This window comes from Scyliorhinus torazame, chromosome 14 (genome assembly GCF_047496885.1).
Source record: "Scyliorhinus torazame isolate Kashiwa2021f chromosome 14, sScyTor2.1, whole genome shotgun sequence".
NCBI classification, from domain to species: Eukaryota; Metazoa; Chordata; class Chondrichthyes; order Carcharhiniformes; family Scyliorhinidae; genus Scyliorhinus; species Scyliorhinus torazame.
This window is the reverse complement of record NC_092720.1, coordinates 8,101,585-8,114,882: the sequence shown is the minus strand read 5'-3', so window position 1 is coordinate 8,114,882 and position 13,298 is coordinate 8,101,585. Positions and strand designations below refer to the sequence as shown.

General features: G+C 47.0%; 1 protein-coding gene across 1 annotated transcript in view; it reads right to left on the bottom strand.

Annotated features, from left to right (window-relative positions):
* Positions 1–13,298, bottom strand: part of LOC140389467 (EEF1A lysine methyltransferase 3-like) — a 33,738-nt gene that overhangs the window by 2,151 nt on the left and 18,289 nt on the right. The window contains exons 3-4 of the mRNA XM_072473596.1: positions 13,120–13,231; positions 8,681–9,072 (exon numbers count right to left, since the gene is read on the bottom strand). Coding sequence (XP_072329697.1) covers positions 8,681–9,072; positions 13,120–13,231 — 504 coding nt within the window. The remainder of the gene's footprint in view (positions 1–8,680; positions 9,073–13,119; positions 13,232–13,298) is intronic.

Below are 13,298 nucleotides of genomic sequence, written 5' to 3'. Positions count from 1 at the left end.
TCGAGAAGTTCAGTTTGGCGGAATTTTGTCATTTGACCACCAAATAGTGTTTTACCGAATAATTTGTTATCTGTGCGATTCTACTTTTTAGCCACCAGGTGGACCCAAGCCCGGGGAGTTCAGATCATTCCAGTTCTCGTCGCCAGCCAACAGATGGTACTGTACACAGGAATTACAGGCCGGTGCTCTTTTACCGGTCTACCACCAGATGGAGCTTTCACCTCCCTGAGAGAACAATAGAGCTCTGGTCCTGGAGTTCAGCAGTTTTTTTTTTACTGGGCTGTTTCCCATAAAGCTCTGGTGACTTTATCATAATTGCCGCCACTTTAATCCTTAATTCGTCAGATTTTCACATCCTCTGACAAACACACTTCGAAGGTTACTGACCTTTGGGGAAACTTGTATTTCCACACTCTTTCTCAGTTCTGTCGCATGTTTAACACAGGAAAGTCTTCACAGATTTGGCTAGAATGCTTCTTAAAATCGTCCAACTTAAGAAAGAGATAGAGAGAGAGTCTGTCTTTAGGATTCTTGCTCGCTGGTTTTCCACCCAGAAGTGAACAAAAGATAGCACTCCCCAGAAGATATGCCTTCTTCCCTGAAATCATTGCAGTAGCAATGGTCCTGATGATGCTGTAATATTAAAAGGGTCAGTAGTCGCCCATATTGCAAGGATAATCTGGCAGCAACTTGGAGTGACCGAGCAAATGCATTTAAATGCTGTCATGGATACCTTACTCCTCCACAGGCGGCAGGGTTGCACTGTTCGTCATTCAAATCACACATTTATCACTGTAATAGCAGGAACCTTGTTGAATGGTGCACTGGGGACAAATGAAAAATATTGCAGATGAGACAATCAGGAGTAATTATACATATCTAGATAGGGTATTTCGTAAGAAACCATTTCCCGAGTAAAGGGTTCAATAAGGGGGGGGGGGGGATTGTAGATTTAAGGTAAGTGGCAGGAGATTTAGAGAAGATTTAAGGAAAAAGGCTTTCAGCCAGAGAGTGGTGGGAATCTGGAACTCACTGCCTGAAAGGGTGGTAGAGGTCCGAACCCTCATAACGTTTAAGAATCATTTAGATCAACAGTTAATCACCACAGCATATAAGGCTGGAAATTGGCCAGCACAGACATCATGGGCGAATGACTTCTTTTCTGATGTAAAACCCCATGACTATATGAATATGTTCATTTAAATAAGATTTAAGTGAAATCCATGCCCATCATAGCCCCGAAAAATATATTTGTATAATTCTGCATTCTCGCTCCCTCATAAGAGAATTACGGTTGGAGATTGTTCTTTTTGGGGGGGAAAGTAAAAACTTACTTTTCAGTATTTGTTTTGTTTTCTTCATTTCTCTTCTTGATCCCAAAGTTTTTATATCTTAATCCTGTTTACTGTACAATGATCTGATGACAATTCATTATCCCTTTTTTCAAATGAAGCTATGGAGCCAGAATGTGTGTGAGCGAGGACTCTTCAATGTGATTATTCGGATAGTCTCGCTGCTACTTGTCTGGCTCACAAATGACAATTGGGCAGCGAAAGCATAAATCCGACAAAATTTGAAGCTGTGCGGGATAGCGACTAAGGACACTGAACAAAGTTTATCCTGAAATGCTATATGTTGGAAATAAAAATAAACGGGATGCAGATTCATGGCCGTCAGGAATAACGTTTACCCACGGGCGTCGAGGCCGAAAGAGAATATAAGTGAGAATGGTTTTGATGTGTGCTTTTATTTGGGATAATGCAGCATGCGATGATTGGGAGCATGGATACATTGGCCCAGGTGTCTAATTGATGTATCAATATGTCCTGTGGAACTTCACTAAATCAGGCGTTTATTAATTTATTTTTGAAGAGACGACTACTTTGCTATAGTGTATTTTTCATTTATCTGTCAGTGCTTGGTACAAATCAATAAAGAATACAGAGTGGCTTTGCAAAAGCTACAAAGTTACAGCAATTGCACAAGCTCTGTCCATATTACATATATAATGAGCCTTTTAAATTAATTGTTGTGCTAAACATCGCAGCACATTCAACTGAAAGTTAAATTCAAAGAACTAGAGATACCAAAGTTAATTACATAACTTAATTGTGAACTTAGAATATCAAAGATGGTTACAAATTGTGAAAGAAAATTACTTACTTCAAACATCACATGTTAAACTGCACTAATTAAATGCACAAGGCTGAATATCTTAACACTTATTTGTCTTTTCAGAACAGAACTTCAAATTTAGAGAGCAGAGGGGACATCTTCCCGCTGTTCACACCGCCGGGGTCTTCCGGTCCCACTGGCTGGGCATTCTCCTCGGGATTCGATGCAGTGTGGGGAGGATGGAATGGGAAATCCCGTTGACAGGAAGGTCCCGCCGCTCGAGCAGCGTGGAAATTGCTGTTCAAATGCAGTTCTTAAGCTAAGCAAGCCCACTTGTTTTATTTTTTGGGTCCAACTCTTCTTATCTTACTCTCTGAAACAAATATGTGCAACCTCCTGAATTGCCATTTTCTTTGAGCTGTTCTGGCAATCACTAAACCTCCTTTGCACTCTCTTCAGAGCAATTAATTTCTCCTGTAACATGGTGACCAGAACTGCAGACAATATTCCAGTTGTGGCTTCATCAGTTCTTTATACAATTTCAACATTCTACCATTACTTTTATATTATATACCTCTGCCAATGAAAGACAGCATTTCAAAACGCCTCCGTTACAACCTTGTCTACTTGAATTGCTGCCTTTAGGGACCTGCGTACTTGTACACCAAGATCTCTCACTTCAAATACACATCTTAGTATATTCCCATTTATTTTATACTCCATATAACTGTTCCACCTCCCTATATGCATGACATCACATTTCTCTCTGCTAAAATCCATCTGCCACGTTAGCGCCCCCTCAATCAATCCATCTATATTGTTTTTGGGGTTATATCTAACCTCTACAATAAACACAACTCCGTTAATCTTTGTGTCATTTGCCAATGTCCTAACATCATGTTCAATTCGTTAATATATAACACTAACAGCAAGCGTCCCAAAACCGAACCCTGTGGGACACCACTTAAAACATCTTTCTATTCGCAAGGGCATCCTTCATGTTACTAAGCCAACTTTTTATCCAGTTTACAACATTACCCTGCATCCCATCAGCTTTTACTTTTTTGACCAATCTGTCATGAGGGTAGTTGTCAATTGCCTTGCTAAAATCCATGCAAAGACCTTCCTTTAATAAATCCATGCTGACTAACCCTGACTAATCCATGACGACAGTTAATCCCATCTCTGAAACCAACTGGCCGATAGTTCTTTGGCATTTTGTTTGATCCCTTTTAAACAACGGAACTACGATTGCACTTCTCCAATCCTCCTTTACCTCCCCCGTTTCTAGTGAAGATTGGAAAATCATCTGCTTCCTCCTCGCTGACCTTCTTAAGCAGCCTCGGAAACCATCTAACTGGTCCTGGTGACTTATCAACTTTCAATGAATCTAATACTTTGAGTACATTTTCTGTCTTTATGATTATCCCATCCAAAATCTCAGTCTTCATATTTGTCTCCTATATCTGCATCATCCCTTTACTTTGTAAACACAGAGACACAATCTTCATTTAAAATCCTTCCCACAGCCTACATATAAGTTGCCTTCTTCACCTCCTTAAGACCATAAGGCCAGAAGACATAGGAGCGTAATTAAGCCATTTGACCCATTGAATTTCCTGTGCCATTCAATCGTGGCTGATATATTTCTCATCCCCATTGTCCTGCCTTCTCCAATGATCGTCTTATTAATCAAGAACATATATATATATGTCTGTCTTAAAGACAGTCAGTGACTTGGTCTCCACAACCTTTTGTGCCAATGAGTTCCACAGATTCACCACCCTCTATTTGAAGAAATTCCTTCTCATCTTTGTTTTAAAGAATCGTCCAATCACTCAAATGCTGTGCCCTCGGGTTATAGATTCTCCTTCTCGTGGAAATACCCTCTCCACCATCACTCAATCGAGGCCGCTCAGTATTCTGGGCATTTCAATAAGATCCTCCAATATCCTTCTAAACTCAATCGAGTACACTTAAGCTCCTCAACCGCTCCTCATATGAAAGTCCTTCATTCCAAGGATCATTCTTATAAAATTCCTCTGGACTCCCTCCAAGACCAGCACATTGGTCCCTAGATAGGGTTCCCAAAACTGCTCAATATATTACAAATGAGGTCTGACCAGACCCTTATACTGCATCAGCGGTACATCCCTGCTCTTGCATTCCAGCCATTTAACATGAATGCTAACATTGCATTTGCCTTCCTAACTGCCACTGAACTTGCAGCCTCCTGTACGGCATCTTGCCAAAGGCCTTCTGGAAATCTAAAGCGATCACGGCAGAGTACATTGATAAATGGTGCATAGACAAACAGTGATTGGTTACAGTGCGGAGCAACAGGCCAAACAAAGTAAATACATGACCAAGAGCAGCATAGGGCGTCGTGAATAATGTTCTTACAGGGAACAGATCAGTCCGAGGGGGAGTTTTTTAGGAGTCATGGGGTCGAATCTATGTCTGGATATGCGGGCCTACAGAGTTCTGGTTCTTCTGCCTGATGGAAGGGTCTGGAAGAAGGCAAAGCCCGGATAGGAGGGGTCTCTGATAATGCTGCCTGCCTTCCTGAGGCAGCGGGAGGTGTAGACAGAATCAATGTGAGGGTGGCAAGCTTGTGTGATGCGTTGGGATGAGTTCACCACACTCTGCAGTTTATTGCGATCTTGTGCCCAGCCGTTGCCACACCAAGCTGTGATGCAGCCGGATAGGATGTTCTCTGTGGCACAACTCTAGAAGTTTGTGAGAGTTGATGGAAACATGCCAAATTTTTTTTAGCTTCCGTAGCAAGTAGAGACGTTGTTGGGCTTTCTTGACCGTTGCATCAATGTGAGTGGACCAGGACAGATTGTTGGTGATGGTGATCTAAAGGAGCTTAACGCTATCGACCATCTCCACTTCAGAGCCATTGATGGAGACGGGGGTCGGGAGTCCGGGGGGTTAGGGGTCGTGCTACACTTCCTGAAGTCGATGATCAATTCCTTGGTCTTTCCAACATTTAGGGAGAGGTTGTTTTGGTGCACCATGCAACCAAGTGATCTATCTTCCCTCTGTAGTCTATCGTTGTTTGAGATACGACCCACCACAGTCGTATCACCTGCAAACTTATAGATTGAGTTGGAGTTAAATCTTGCCACACAGTCGTGTGTGTATAGAGAGTACACTAGAGGGCTGAGCACACATCCTTATGGGGCCCCGGTGTTGAGGACTATTGTGGAGGAGGTACTGTTGCTTAGCCTGACAGATTGCGGTCTGTTGGTGAGGAAGTCAAGGATCCAGCTGCGCAGGGAGGGGTCAAGTCCAAGGTTCCAGCGTTTGTTTCTAAGTGCCGTCGGGATAATGGTGTTGACTGCGGAGCTGTAGTCTATTAACAGCAGTCTTTCATAGGTGTCCTTGTTGTCGAGGTGCTCTAATTTGATTGTAGAGCCAGGGAGAAAGCTTCTGCTGTAGACTGATTGCCATGATAGGCGAACTGCAATGGATCGGGGCACTCTGGGAGGCTGCCGTTGATCTGTCTCATGACGAGCAGCTCAAAGCATTTCGTGATAACAGACTCAGGGCCACCGGTCGGTACTCTTTGAGGCAGGCTACTTGTTCTTCTTTCATACTGGTATTACGATACCACCCTTGGCCCAAACCATCAGTACTTCTGTGCCCTCTATACTCATGCTATCCATGTGTTTGTCGAGATGCCTTTTGAACGCCGTTAATGTACTGCTTCCACAACCTCCACTGGCAAGGCATTTACAGAGAGCCTTTGCCACACTCTGTGTAATAAACCTGCCCCGCATGTCCCCGTTAAACTTCGCCACACAGATCTTAACTTATGTCCCCTGGTGACTGAGCCCTGCACCCTGGGAATGAGAGCCTGCCCATCCATTCCATCCATGCCCCTCATAATCTTGTAGACCTCCATCAGCTCACCCCTCAACCTCTGCCATTCTAATGAAAACAGTCCGACTCTATTCAGACTTCCTGCATCGCTGACACCCTCCAGACCCGGTCACATTCCTAAGAGTTTTGCCATTTACGGTATATATCCCCTCTATGTTAGATCAACAAAAATGCATTACCTCATATTTGTTTGTATTAAACTCCATTTGCCATTTCTCTGCCCACGTCTCCAAACTTTCCATGTCCTGCTGTATCCTCTGACAATACTGAACACTATCTGCCACTCCACTAACCTGGGTTTCACCTGCAAATTTTCTATTCAGGGGCGAAATTCTCCGGTATCGGCGTGATGTCCGCCGACTGGCGCCCAAAACGGCGCAAATCAGTCGGGCATCATGCCGCCCCAAAGGTGCGGAATGCTCCGCATCTTTGGGGGCTGAGCCCCGACCTTAAGGGGCTAGGCCCGCGCCGAACAAATTTGCGCCCCGCCAGCTGGCGGAAAATGCCTTTGGTGCCCCGCCAGCTGTCGCGGAAATGACATCTCCGGGCGGCGCATGCACAAGAGCGTTAGCGGCCGCTGACGGCATTCCCGCGCATGCACAGTGGAGGGAGTCTCTTCCGCCTCCGCCATGGTAGAGACCGTGGCGAAGGTGGAAGGAAAAGAGTGCCCCCACGGCACAGGCCCGCACCGCGAATCGGTGGGCCCCGATCGCGGGCCAGGCCACCTTGGGGGCCCCCCCCGGGGCCAGATCGCCCCGCGCCCCCCCCCAGGACTCCGGAGCCCGCCCGCGCCGCCTTGTCCCACCGGTAAGGTAGGTGGTTTAATCCACGCCGGCGGGACAGGCATTTTAGCTGCGGGACTTCGACCCATCCGGGCCGGAGAATCGCGGGGGGGGGGGGGCCGCCAACCGGCGCAGCGCGATTCCCGCCCCCACAGAATATCCGGTGCCGGAGAATTTGGCAACCGGCGGCGGCGGGATTCACGCCAGCCCCCGGCGATTCTCCGACCCGGCGGGGGGTCGGAGAATCTCGCCACAGATCAGCTACATTATCCTCCAAATCGTTTCTGTATACTACAAACCACAGAAGCCCAAGCAAGATCCCTGTGAAACACCACTGTTCACAACCTTCCATTCAGAAAAACGCCCTTCTACTGCTACCCTTCGCCTTCTGTGACCGAGCCAGTTCTGTATCCATCTTACCACCTCACCTCTGACCCCGTGTGCCTTCACATTTTGTACAAATCTGCCATGAGGCTTTACGGAAGTCCATGTAAACCCTTCCCCTCATCAATCATCTTTGTCACCTCTTCAAAAAACTCGGTCAAGTTGGTGAGGCACGATCTCTCCTTTACAAAACCACACTGTCCATCGCTAATGAGTCCATTTGTTTCCAAATGGGTAAAAATCCTGGGCGTCATTCTCCGACCCCCCGCCGGGTTGGAGAATGGCCGTTGGCCGCCGTGAATCCCGCCCCCGCTCCCGCCGAAGTCTCCGGTACCGGAGATTGGGCGGGGGCGGGAATTGGGCCGCGCCGGTTGGCGGGACCCCCCGCTCAATTCTCCAGCCCGGATGGGCCGAAGTCCCGCCCAGAAATTGCCTGTCCCGCCGGCGTAAATCAAAGCTGGTATTTACCGGCGGGACCAGGCGGCGTGGGTGGGCTCCGGGGTCCTGGGGGGGGCGCGGGGCGATCTGACCCCGGGGGGTGCCCCCACGGTGGCCTGGCCCGCAATCGGGGCCCACCGATCCGCGGGCGGGCCTGTGCTGTGGGGGCACTCTTTCCCTTCCGCCTCCGCCGCGGCCTCCACCATGGTGGAGGCGGAAGAGACTCTCCCCACTGTGCATGCACGGGAAACTGTCGGCGGCCGCTGACGCTCCCGTGCCTGCGCCGCATTTCCGCGCCAGCTGGCGGGGCACCAAACGCCATTTCCGCCAGCTGGCGGGGCAACAAACGCCATTTCCGCCAACTGGCGGGGCGGAAATCCCTCCGGCGCCAGCCTAGTCCCTCAATGTTGGGGCTTGGCCCCCAAAGATGCGGAGCATTCCGCACCTTTGGGCCGGCGCGATGCCCGTCTGATTGGCGCCGTTTTTGGCGCCAGTCAGCGGACATCGCGCCGTTGGGGGAGAATTTCGCCCTCTGTCCCTGAGAATTCTCTACATGAATTTATTTACTACCGACTTGAACCTCACTGGTCTATAGTTTCCAGAATTATCCCTGCTAACCTTCTTCAGCAGTGGTGCCACATGAGATATTCTCCACTCCTCTGGGATCTCACCTGTAGCCAATGAGGATACAAAGATGTCAATCAAGGCCGCAACATTATTCCCTTGCTTCGCTCAGTGTTCTGGGGTATATCCCATCCAGCCCAGGAGACTTATCTACCTTCATATTTTTTAAAAGACCCAATACCTCCTCCTTTTCGATGTGACAGTCGTTTTCTACGTCATCTATTAATTTTCATTGGAAAATCATGTGTGAATATATTGTTGGATTTAAATGTGAATTACGAACAGTATAATTATGGCTTCAAGTTACTATGCAAGACTTTCATGTAGAATTGGAGGCAAGTAAATTATAAATGCATACCATGAAAAATATTTCGTGAAAGAGGTTTAGTTTCAGAATGATCCAATCAAATGACAAACCAACTTCTCTATAAATTGAGTAGATGTACTTTGGTAGGAGTATTGAGACGCATTCTGTAAACGTTAACATCTTCGTCATTGTATCTGCAAACAAGCTCAGTTTGAAAATACTGAGACAGGGTGACATGGCCCTGTATGGCCACATTCTTGCCGTAGGACATCGTAGAGGCAAAATAAATGGTTGTCTTGTCATTGCTGAGGTGAAGAAGAATCTCGAGAATTAAAGGAATACTGTCATGAAAATACATAATGTCCGAGCAGAGGATAGAGTCGTAGTCTGAGGGGAACAGGCTGTTGGCACGGCCCCAGCGGAGGGCACGGACTTTGACCTGAGGGTTGAAGGAAGAAGGGATATTGAAAGACACATTCCATTCTATTTGATTAAGCAGCTCCGGTTTGTCTGGAATGGTAACATCTCCATCTGAAAAAAGAAAAAGAGAGACCTATCTCAGTAACAGGAATCCCCGTGAATGGGGGAAAATCCAAAAGTTTATTCAAAAGCAGCACGACTCTCATTTACTTTTTTGCTATTTTGCTTACATCTCTGGAGGAAACCTCATAGGTTACCAGTGACACTCGGGATCTCGGCACTCGCGGTAAAGAATCACGGTAACAGATGAAAGCAGGCTAGAAGCTCTGGTTTTTCACCCTTTTAAATTTATCATTGGAAGAACAGTTATTGGTGGCCGCATTTGGAGATAGTTCAGTTCCGGAAACAATGAACAACATAGGCAGAGAGGCAGTTTACTCAGTCTGAAGAGCAGGTTCTGTTATAATATGCATTTAAAGGATTACATCATCACTTGAAAGGAAGTTGAGGTGTTGGATGCTCTGAGGTACAGACGAACCAACACGGTTGCGATTGGTACAACGCAGTTTTATTCCAACCAACTATTTATACATCTGACTTGGTACTCAGCACGTTGTGACTGTGTGAGTGTCTTGCTAATGAGGTCCTGGCCCTGTGCTGTCTCCAGATGGACTGCCCAGGAAGTGTCGTGTTTCTTGTCTTATACTGTGTCTGCTCTTGTCTGTGATTGGCTGTCGTGTTATGTGTGCTAATTGGTCCGTTGGTCTGTCTATCATTATGTATGTGTTATGATGTATGTTTGAATATCATGACAGAAGTGTGTCATGTGATGCAGTGCTTGTTTCCCTTTTGCTATCAGCAACCGCACACACATAGCTCTACGGCTCTGATATCATCAAGCTTTATGTTTATATATGTCTGTTCACGTGCGTATTCTTAATAAATGAACACAAAACGTGTTTACCCACCCCAATGAGAAATTAGTGATGATATATCATAAAGATAACGAGTCTCAACAGATCCTATCTAATGCATATCTTCACATTATTTCCCTATTTTGATCAATATCCCTTACAAAATAAAAAATAATTCCATCGAAGTTTTCAATCATTCAATTCTCTACATGCATCACAGATATTTGGGATATATTTTCTGATTACTATTAACTTGTAGATGAGAAAATAATACATCTTGACTTTCTCACTGACATATTTAGCTCTAATTTTAATGTGTGGTTCCTTGTTCTGAATTTCCTAACAATGAAAATTGTTTCCCTTTGTCTACCATATGAAGCCCTTTTATTATCCTGTCCACCTAAATTAGATCACACAATAATCTTCATAGCTCAAAGTAATGGAGATTCTTCTGTGCAATCTTTCCTCATAATGTAACTATTTTAAGTCTGGTATTACTCTGGTGAATTGGCACTGTACCGCCTCCATTGGCACTGTACCCCATCCAAGGCTGCTGTATTCTTCTTGAGGTGCAACTACCAGGTAAACAGTATTCAACAAGAGAAAAGATATACTGGCATTGGAGGTAGTCCACGGAAGATTCTCATGGTTTATCCTGGATATGGAGGTAATTTTTTTAAGCTGATGTTGATTAATTTGGGCCTGTACTCACTGAAGTTCAGCAGAATGGAAGATGGCATCTTACTGGGACATATAGGGCGGGATTCTCCACTCCCACGCCGAAGTGGCCGCGCTGTCGTGAACGCCGTCGAGGTTCACGACGGCGCGGAACGGCCCCGGTCCCGACCGATTCAGGCCCTGACAATGGGCCAGGATCGGGGCCGCGTCATCTACACGCGCCAGGCCTTGTCGCCCGCGTAAAAGCGGCGCCGCATAGATGACACGGCCGGCGCCGCATAACGGGCGTCATCCGCGCATGCGTGGTTGCCGTCCTCTCTAAGTCCACCCCGCAAGAAGATGAGGGACGGATCTTGCGGGGCCGCGGAAGGAAGGAGGTCCTTCAGAGAGGACGGCCCGACAATCGGTGGGCACCGATCGCGGGCCACCCCACATTCCAGGTGAAGCCCGGTGCATGATCCCCCCTCGCCCCCCCACAGGCCGCCCCCCCAGCGTTCACGCACCGCCCACGACTGCAGCGACCAGGTGTGGACGGCGCCGGGGGGAACCCGTCGTTTTGGCCTGGCCGCTCGGCCCATCCGGGCCTCAGAATAGCGGGGGTGCCGGAGAATCACCATTTTGGGGGTCTCCGGCGATTCTCCAGCCTGCGGCCCGCGAAACTCGACCGGGCCATTCCCGCCGCTTGGGAGAATCGTGGGAGGGCGTCGGACCGGCGTCCCCGGAAATTTTGGCGGCCCAGGCGATTCTCCCAACCGGTGTGGGAGTGGAGAATCGCGCCCATAGTACCCTCAGGGGGCTTGACAGGGTAGATGCTGAGAGGTCGTTTCCCCTGTGGGAGACTTTAGGATCAGGGGGCCTAATTTCAAAGTAAGGGTTAGCCAATTTAATGCAACGGTGAGGTGGAATTTATTCATTCAGAGTGTAGTGAATCTATGGAATTCTGTACCGCATAGAACTGTAGAGGCTTGGTGATTAAGAATGTTCAAGACTGATTGACACAAATAAAGATTATTATATTTTTAATTTGTATGTAGTCAAGCTGTTCAGGTGTTTGTGCTTATAATCTTAAATTACCCTTGCTCCACATTCCTAGCTGGCAAAATTCAGCTGCAGTAGTTGATAACATTACATAATATTACATCGAGTCATATCGAACAAAAAGAATGATAGTCGTGTTTTTAGGTGATCAACCATCTCAATCGCAGTGCATGATTTCACGTGTTGCACAGGGTAGTGTCCTCGGCCCATACATCGTTATCCACTTAATGAATGACCGTTCCAACTACCTCCCATAATATCGTCAGAAACGGGGATGTTCGCTGGTGATTGGACAAGATTTTGTACCATTCACCACTCCTCAGATACTACCCATAGACAGCAAGAGTTGTACAACATTCATGTTAGCACATAAAATTATCACAGAACCACAGAATCACATAGCGCAGAAGAGGCCCTTTCGCCTCTGCACTGACATGAGAAAAGTAACTGACCAACCTACCTAACCCCTCTTACCAGCACTTGGCTCATAACCCGTGCCAAGTGCTCATCCATGTACTTTCTAAGGGATGGTAGGTCTCTACCAACCTCCCAGGCTGTACAAGAACCATTTTACCATAAAGAATCGGTATTCCAACCATCTGCCCTTGACATCCACTTGTATTGTCCTCACTATCAGCATCCTATGGATTATGACTGGTCAGAAGCAGAACTGGACTAGCCATTGAAATACTGCGGCTGGAAGATCAGGCCAGAGGTTGGGAATTCTATTGTTAGTAACTCATCCCAAACACTGTGAAGCCTGTTGGTACACGACGGAATGTGATAGAATATTTCCCAGTTACCTGGATGCGTACAGCTGCAACAACAATCAAGAGGCCAACATGAGCGCAAGCGTGTGCAGTCTAGGTGGATTGGCCATGCTTAACTGCCCTTTAGTGCCCAAAAATATGCAGGATAGATGGGGTTATAGGGTTAGGGTGGATGAATGGACCACTGTGCGGAAACTTCTGCACTGTGCGGAAACTGTGGTTCTGTGACAAAGCATCTGACTGGCCTGGCAACCCATCAACCAACATCCAAGATCTTCCGAATTTGCTGCCTCCATCAGCGGTGTACACTGGCGGCGCTGTGCATAATCTGCATGATGTACTGCAGCAACTCTCTAAGCCTCCTTAGTCGGCACCTTCCAAACCTGTGACCTCTACCAGCTAGGAGGACAAGCCCAACAAATATCCGGGAGCTCCACCTGATGCATGTTCCACTCTTGGCAATATATTGCTGTTCCTTCACTGTCACTGTGTAAAAACACTGAATTTCCCTCGCAAACATCACTGTGGGGTTTCCACTGCACACGGACTGCAGCAGCTCCAGAAGGCGGTTCATCACCACATTGCCAAGGGCAATTCATGATCCGTGATCAATGCTGCTTTAGCCAACGGCAACCACAGCCCATGAAAAAATGGAAAAATGCACAAACACCACACATACAGATGGTTGGCCTTCATTTCATTCACACTACAAAAATGATTGTTCCACCTGTGGTTACGGTAAAGTGTATTTTACTCACCCAGAAGAGCAGCAAGAATGCTCACAATTCCAGTGCCCGCTCCAAGCTCAAGCACTTTCTTATCCGAAAATCTTATTCCCTCTTTCTCAAAGTACTGAGACAGACCAAGGGCCTTGAACATGAAAAAACATTTTTCTGTGTTACAATGCAGCAGTGAAAGAGCATTGTACGAACATATG